Source organism: Aquila chrysaetos, chromosome 17, assembly GCF_900496995.4.
Source record: "Aquila chrysaetos chrysaetos chromosome 17, bAquChr1.4, whole genome shotgun sequence".
Classification (NCBI taxonomy): domain Eukaryota; kingdom Metazoa; phylum Chordata; class Aves; order Accipitriformes; family Accipitridae; genus Aquila; species Aquila chrysaetos.
In genome coordinates this window covers 10,320,624-10,329,055 of record NC_044020.1, presented here as the reverse complement: position 1 = coordinate 10,329,055, position 8,432 = coordinate 10,320,624, and the positions used below count along the sequence as shown (strand labels likewise).

The following is an 8,432-nucleotide window of genomic DNA, read 5'->3' as shown; positions in this document are numbered from 1 at the left end:
TCTCATTTTCTAATCGTGCTAGGAAAAAAAAAAAAAAGGAAAGAAAAAAGGGAACACAGTTTTTTTGAAAGCTCTTGTGGGATCATAGGATGATTCAGGTGGGAGGGGGCCTCAGGACGTCCCTAGTCCAGCCGCCTGCTCAGGGCAGCGTCAACTCTGAGTTTAGAGCGGGTTGCTCAAGGTTTAACCCAGCTGGGTCTTGAAAACCTCCGAAGGCAGAGACAGCACAATCTGTGGGCAATCTGGGCCAACTGCCTGCCTGTCTCCCCTAAGTGACAAAACAGTCTGTCCTTAAATCCAGCCCAGTCCACTCGTATCATCTTGTCCCTGCCGTCTGTCACCCTCCCATGGTCCCAGCTATGAAAAGCTTGGCTCCACCTGACCAACAGCCCCCCGGTAGGCCCTGGGGGGTTGCCGTTAGGTCCCCCCGCACGGCCGCACGAGTCCTGCTCCTTCAGCCTCCCCTCGCCGGGAGGTCTCCAGCCCTGATCAGCTCCGGGGCCTCTGCTGAGCTTGCTCCAACTTGTCCAAGTCTTTCCTATGCTGAGGCCCCAAACCTGGCCATGGGTACCCTGGAGGAGGTCTAGCGAGTGCTCAGTAGGGAAGGAAAAAAAAAAAAGAAAAAGAAAACCTTTCTTTCAGCCTTCTCCAGCCTGGGAGGCTGAGATTTCCCAAGCATTGAGGCAGGGGACACCCAAACCATACAGGATTTCACCCGCATCTAGATGCCTAGTTCCCTGGTCCTTCCTCGAAGGCCCCAGCTTGAAGTCACCCGTAGCGTAAAAACTCGAGCTCTCATTTAACTGCTCGGCGCCCCCCGGGCAGCCCCTCAGGAGCGGCAGGCTGGACGCCTCCCTGAGCAGGGGGAGGGAGGCCTTAAAAGACGGCCCGCCGCCCTCCTTGCGCGGTTCCTTATCCCCCAAAGCGGCTGGGACCGGCCGCCCCAAGCGTCGGCCTCCGGGAGGGGTCCCGGGGCCTGGCGGGGCAGAGGCGGCGGAGCCGCCCGAGGGGCGCGGGCGGGCCGTGCCGTGCTGGGCGCACGCCCCCCCCCACCGGCGGCGGTGAGGGCGGGCCGGCACCCGGAAGAGGAGCCGCCGCCCGCCTGACTTCCCCGGCAGGCAGGCAGGCAGGCAGGCGGGCGGGCGGGTAAGCAGGCAAGCAGGCGGGCGCCATGCTGCAGTTCTTGGTAAGGCTCCGCGGGGCGGCGGCGCCGCCATTTCGCGCGGGGCGGGGCGGAGCGAGGCGGGCGGGGGCGGTGGCGGTGGCGGGGCCGCTCCTCGGCCAAGGGGAGGAAAGTGTCTGTGTGCGGTCCCCGCCCGCGCCCCGCGGCGGGCTCCGGGGAGGCCCGGCGGGCGGGCGGCCTCTCCCCTCAGCCCCCCGCTGCGCCCCTCGGGTGCTCCCGCCCCGTGGCGTGACTCGCCCCCGTGGCCGTGAAGGCGCTTACACGGGGCGACTGCGCCCGGTTTTGGCTCTTCAGCGGCGCAGCGGCCCTGTGCGTGCGGCGTCAGGCCGGGTCCCTTCTCCGGCGCCTTCAAACCCGCCCTGGCCCTTTGCGTGGCCTCGCCCCGCTGTTCGGTACCGCCGGGTTTGTCCCCGCTCCCCGCAGAGCGGGGCCTTTCAGCTGCTCGGAGAACGAGACGTTCCTGCCCTGTTTTTTCTCCAAATCGTGCCCTTAATTTGCCTTAGGGATTCAGCAGATTTTGCTTGCTCACGGTAATGCCTTCCTGCTGCTCACATTTCTTCGTATTGGCGTGTGTATGTCCCTCCTTTTGTGAGAGCAGCGGTTTTCGGTCCTTACCATTTTGGTCGCCTTTAAATATTTATCGCTGGAGATGGGGATTTTTACATATGGAAGTTAAGGCAAGGGCTCCTGTTTCATTACTGCCTTTCGTTAAATCCCCTTAGCAACAGCAGAATTAATAGACTAAATGGTTTCGTACTTTTGTCATTTTAATATTCCTTTCCGTGTTTTGGTATGTTACCCTAAACTCTTCTGGGTGTCTGAAGTTAGATGCCTGGCTACTCTTCATTAAATACTTAATGGATGCTGGTATTTTTACTGCCAAGCGTGGAAATAAGTTACCTGACCAAAAAAAGATGCTGGTTTCTGCTGTAGCAAAGCATGGAGGCAGTCCCCCGTTTTTCATTGTAGTGTTGTGAGGGACACTCTAGGGTTTTAGCTGTGTTCAGGTATGTCCCAGTAAGTACAAACAATAAGTGATATTCTTTGATGTTTTGTTGGGGGAAGAATAATTCAGCTGGCTAGTAAGTTTCATACCAAGTGTTGATACAGAGCAAGAAGAAATGGCCTACTCTAAGTTCAGAGAGTCTTGCGTGGTTTTATGAAATGAATAAATAAGGCCTATTTTTTTATTGCAACTTCAAAATAAAATGTAATAACAACTACAAAAGCCTCAGTCATTTCTGTAGCTGTCTTTTATAGTCTCTTCACTCCACTGAAAGCATTCAGTAGCAGTAAATACGCTTAGCCATTCTCAAAGTTTCTGTGTTTATCAACTCTACTGCTTGCTGCTAATGGTTTTTTTGTTGCAGCTGCTAGATGAAAACCTCTTATTAATTATGACTTCTTAATTAGCACCTGAAAGTTAGAAAAAATGTACTAATTCTGGGTTTCTTCCTTCTTGGGGTGTAGATTGGGTATTTGACTCTTGCTCTCCCTTGTTAGGGCTGTAACAGAGAGATAAAGGGATAATCTTGCAAACCATATATTTTTGCTATCCAGAGTTAAGCACAAAATAAACATTTGTTTAAAATGCAACTTGATGCTGGGTAGAAATTGGAAGACCTTGAAGTCTACATCAGCCCTGTTGTCCTTGGTTAACGTGCAAATTTTATTTGGCTATATGTTTTGCTGTATCCATAATTGAAGTCTAAATAGTGAAATGTTTTGCTCTGCTTCAATTGCCAGCTGTAAAAGTAAATGTAACTGGGTGGACTGCTCTTGAATGGAGTGCTAGACTTTTCAACAAAGGAGTACACTTAAAGGGAGGGCTGATGTCAGTAGCATCTGTACCAAATAAGTCTTATCACACAGCAGAATATGATAGTTGTCCCATCTTTGGAAATATTCTAGGGTGAAAGTCTAGAAAACTGCTAATAAACAAGGACCAGGTTTGTGTTTTCAAGTGACTTCTCAGCGCTAAAGATGGAGGAAACTTTCCTCTGCTAGAGGGATGCTCTGCATTAAGAGGAACCACAAGTCTGGCTTATATCAGTGAAATGTTTGTTAATATCTCCCAGAGTACTTCTTTAACTGATGATTAAAACCACAAGAGCAAATGATAACCAGTGCAGTACACACAAAAAGAACTCTACTTTTTCTTAAGTTGTTAAAGCTAAGCTCCTTAAAAAGTAATAATAAACAAAGAATAAGACCAAAAATCTGTTTAAGAAAATACTGAACTAACTTTCAGTCATGACTCATTTGGCAGTTTTCAGCCAGTTTTAGTTTTCTGTAGCTAGCTTTTCACCGGTGATGCTTAAGGAGTCTGAATCACTGAAAAGATGAGCTGTACTGTATCCTGCTTTGGGCATGGAAAAGATGACTAGTCAGTATGTGATGGCAAAGTTATTGTGGACAGTGGTTTTATTTTTCTTAAAATATTTTAGTTTGACAGCAGTGACCATAAGCAATAATAGTTTTCTTAAATAAAACTGGCCTCAGCTGTCATATAGAGTGATTTTTCTACTGACAATGAATGAAGGCACAATATTAGTAGTGTCCCCTTCCAAAATAGTCAAATGAGCTTTCGTAGTATAGGACCTACTTATTATGAAACATAACAATAAAAATAAAATCTAGGATCTTGGGGAGTTGCTGAATGAAAATGTCATCACCTGTCTTTGAAGAGAGGAATTTCTTTCACTCCAGGAGCGTTGTTACACTTGAGGATTTTCCTCAGCTGGCAAACAGGGTCACGGCCAAGAACTGTGCTTCTGTTTTGCGCTTGCTCTTCTTCCAGGGTGCGTTTGCACAGACACCCTTCAGCAACCATGAGTTTGCACCATTGTTAGAAGAGGTTGTGCCCTGCTTCCAACCAACAGTGCTTTCCTGCCTTAGAGGAGCCCCTAGATCAGAGTGGATTTGGCTGAAAACTAATCTCTTAGGGTCGAAGGGGTCAGGAAGGTGCACAGTTGTTAGTTGTTGCAGAAGAGAAGTAGTGGGTTTACATCATTTTAAGTTGATGGAGGAGCTCTACTCTTAAACCTTTTAAAGTGAGACTGGGATCTTTTTGCAGTCAGAGCCTCTGCGCTGACTTTCAAGCTTGTGAACCTTTTTTTTTTTTTTTTAACCGTGTATTACTGTGTTATGTCTTTGTATACGTTTGTCCCTCTCTAGCATTGAGTATTGTTTTAGTGGGGTGTTGCTTTAGGCTTTCCAGGTGTGGACCACGAGCTCTGATATGTAGGTCCCTGCTGTTATCTCCCCCATTTTCATGGGAGTTACTGCCTTTGTGTGTGTGCAAAGAACTTTACAAAGGTGATCATAGCCTGGTCCAAATAGTCTTGGAGATGTGTATTGAAAACACAACTGTGCTGTATTTTGGAAATAATGGTAAGGTTTTCCTGCTGAGGAAGATGGGTAAAATTGCACCTATTGGAAGAAAGGTGAGAAATTAAGTATGAGTGGAATTGAAACGCGTTAGTGTTCACATGACTTGCAATATTTTTATTTATTTTTTTAATTTTAACCAATATGCTTTTGATGGAAGGATGTTAACTTTTTTTTTTCTGCCTTTCTTCTGTTTAGCTTGGTTTTACTCTTGGCAATGTGGTTGGGATGTATCTGGCTCAGAACTATGATGTGAGTATCCTTGTATTCTCAGAGTTAAACCTATTCTGAACTGAAAATATAAGGTTGTTTTCCCTCAATCAGAACTGAATCAGTCTTTATTTTGATGGTTTATTTTATTTAAGCAGAATGCAGATTGTACTGACTTTAGTTACAGGTGAACTTGAATGTAAATGGAACAAAACCATCTACCTCTGACATCTTCTCTGTGATAGACTAAGGCTTGGAGTCTTAACTGGTCTTAGGGCCCTAGAGCACAGGTATGGTAAACAGACATCTACATAGATAGAGCCAGGAGAAACAGAAGAGATTTAGCAGCTGCTCATGGATTGTACTGGCACTAAAATACTGGTTTCCTGACTCAGTCTGTCTGCTTACAGTGTTGTCCACTCAGTACACCTATTTGTTACTTAAAAATCCTCCAGAGCATCTGAAATTTCTGTCTTCTGTAATAACGAAAATAAGTTTTGCCAGATTTTTTTGAAAATTCAGCCTCAGTTCCTACTTCAAACAGTATATTGACCCGCAGTCTTTCTTTCCTTCTTTTGTCACAGTGAGAAAAGAAAGAAAGTGAACTTTCTTTCCTCAGTTCTCACAGTGAACAGAGATTTTCCACTGTGAGAGTTAGAGTAGAAGAAGATTTAGAGCTGTGTCTTCAATACAAGCTTTTAATTTTTGCAGAGTCAGCAGAATCCCGTGTAAGAGCAGTGCCACTTAGCTGTTTATAGGCTAGAGGAGTTAATGAAATTTAACATAAATTTTATTCCTTTCTTATCCAATCTATAAGAGCCTAGTTAAAAAAAAAAAAAAGCTGTTGAGGCTCAAATCTCTGACATTTATGTTTTGCTTTCCTCTCATCTTCAGTATTGAAGTCATCTTGCTTGCAGAATTCTTATTTTTTGCTCCTTGCTCATGCGCAAACTTTTGTGATGCTTCCTGTCCAGTTGCTCCAGTAAGAGTACCAATAAAAGGCTTGTCTCTCTTTCCAATATATGTTTTACAGTGTTATGAAAATGTAGTCATAAGAACATATTTGGGTGTATCAGTATGTGTTGTAAGCATAGTGTAGTGCTTTTCTCGCAGCACCAATAAAGTATTGCCACAAGAGGGGGACTTATGCTTTTGATTTGCGGTAAATGGTTCCCTGGAAATGTAACAGTGACTTGCAGGATAAACATGGTAATTTTGCTCCTGGTATTGAAGATAATTTGTTTTAGATGACATCTAAGATAAACTTGTCATAATGAGGTCCTAATTCTGCAGCTGTATGCACATGTGCTTAGTTATAAGCACATGGAGGGCTCTGCTGACAACAATGGAGTTCTCTTGGTTTAGCTTAAATGTCACACGTGTTACAGGCTGGGCTCTTAATGTCATTTGCTCTAACAGAGCTTAACTTCGAAAGGCAATGTAAGAAAGAAACTTAATGATATTACTTGTACTATCAGCCTCAAACCATCCAATGAGAGAACTGCAGTCTGTTTGGATTAACTTTCCTTCTGCTCTGTGGTCAGGTTAGATATGAAGTAAAAGTCCATGATTTTTTTCACAACTACCAATGGGAACTTTGCTTTACTTTCATTTTAGTCAGCTTGTGAAATCCTATGTTGTCAATTCCCAGTTTTGGCTAGAGTCATGAGGTAATCTATTCCCTACCCTAAAAAGTTGCTGCTCTTTTTTTTTTCTTTTTTTTTTTTTACAGTTGTCAAAATTTACTATTGGATTGCTTTATCAAAATGCCTTTATTTGCAAGAGAAAGCTGAAGTTTTGAAGCTCACAAGCGGTAAATTGAATTTTCATTCAAGTGTGAAACTGCAAAAGGTTGCCAATTTGCAATGCAGTAGAATTCCCCAGTGGGGAATTTTGATTCCTACAAACTGGACCAGGAGAAGTATTTCTTCATAAATTTCTTGAGAATGTAATTTGCTACTCTTGAACATCTCTTTTCTCTTGGTTTGTGACCAGTATAGTGCAATCTAATTTCCCCTCCAAAAGTCATTATTAAAGTCTGCGCATTGGTGCTTAAATTAGCTTATTCTTGGCAGTTTGTCCTCTTTCAGTGAAGAAGCCAGACTGGTCTTACTAAGTTTCCTGTTGAAGTGATCTTTTTTCCTCCCTCCTGTTCCCATTGCCACTGGCTGACTTTTATTCTTAACAGTCTAAAATATTTCCTGAAGCCTCGTGTGAGGTGCTTTGATCTGCTGTTTACTTGATGTTCTTTTGTTTTCAACCTCTGTGCAAGGTAACAGATCCTGGAAGCTTGTATCTCATAGAAACCAGTTTAAACGTCATAGAATTTCTTGCTGTGTTTATGGTATTGTCTTTCCTGCTAAGTCTCATGTAGCTCAGGATTTTTTGTTAATTTGTGTGGGTTTTGTTTGTTTTTTTGTTTTTGTCTTTAAAGATTCCTAACATTGCAAAGAAGCTTGAAGATTTTAAGAAGGATGTGGAAGCTAAGAAGAAACCTCCTAGTGACAAGTCCTAAGAGAGCGATGTTACCCAGGTCACCTCTGTGCGTGCATCAAGGATGCTATTTACCTTTCAGGCAACAAAGATCAAGTAGAGGGTTGGCGTGGGAGGTTCCTCCATTTTTAGTCTCCTAGAGCTGGAATGTCATTCTTTTGAAAGAGCAGCCGTGAACTTTTCCTGGGACTGATTTGCAAGGGTTTCAGAATATGGATTTGCAGCTGATATGTGACTGGATAAGATCGTTTGTATTTTTTGTTATTGCTTTTCCTAATATTTTGTAACCCAGTTTTACCTGATCCGACTGGAATCCTGTTAGTCCTGTTACTATGCGTACCTCACACTTTGTAATACCCTAGTTCTTAGAACATCGCAAAAGAAATTAAATGCATCAAGAAGTAACTTTCAGGGTTTCTTGTCATTTGTTTTGAGCAGCGGTACTTCACTGTCCTTAAGATGAACATTCCATTATTGGAGATGGGAAGGTTCATTTGTCAAACTATGAGCCTGGAGGGAAGGGGGAAGCTTCTGCTTTTTCCATTATGTTAAATGATCACTTCCAGCACTGTTGACTTTGCACAAACATGGATGATTTCAAAAAGTGTAAAAGACCATCAAATTGAACCTGTGCTTCAAATTCATTGTTTCTTCTTTTATTGTCTCTTCCTTTTCTTTCCCTTCTGCTTGGTTGCTTGAGGATGCCTCTGGAGTGATGGGGAGCATGGGAGAGAGAAGGTTTATCTTCCATAAGTGGTAATCGGGGCACGTGGAGGTCAGCAGTTATGTTGTGAATCAAAACTATTCACTTTATGTACTTAATGGTCCGGTTTGTGTAATTGTTTTAAGTATGCTTTTTTACTGCCTCTTGGTGTGGAACAAGGACTAGAGAAATACTGAGCTATTAAGTATGTCTGGTATTCCCATTAATTCCTCATTCCTGTGCATGGTCTTCAGCCCATTGCCTCTGCATTTGGTTCAGTTGTCTACCATGTATTTTCTTAGGACTAGAACCATTTATCTGCTGTCCCCCTCATTATTTGTCTGGTATGCTCTTCTTCACCTGCTGCTGCCACTAAAAACCCTGGTGTGTGAGAAAATACACATCGTATTGTAGCACTGTCCTCTTCTGTTTGAGTGGAAAGCAAAGTCTGCA

The 8,432-nt window shown here is 43.8% G+C and overlaps 1 protein-coding gene across 1 annotated transcript; it reads left to right on the top strand.

Annotated features, from left to right (window-relative positions):
- Positions 1–970: 970 nt before the first annotated feature.
- Positions 971–7,681, top strand: STMP1 (short transmembrane mitochondrial protein 1). The gene is made up of 3 exons (XM_041129608.1): positions 971–1,186; positions 4,772–4,825; positions 7,218–7,681. The coding sequence occupies exons 1-3, from the start codon at positions 1,172–1,174 to the stop codon at positions 7,296–7,298; spliced, it is 150 nt and encodes a 49-aa protein (XP_040985542.1). The 5' UTR covers positions 971–1,171; the 3' UTR covers positions 7,299–7,681.
- The last annotated feature ends 751 nt before the right edge of the window (positions 7,682–8,432 follow it).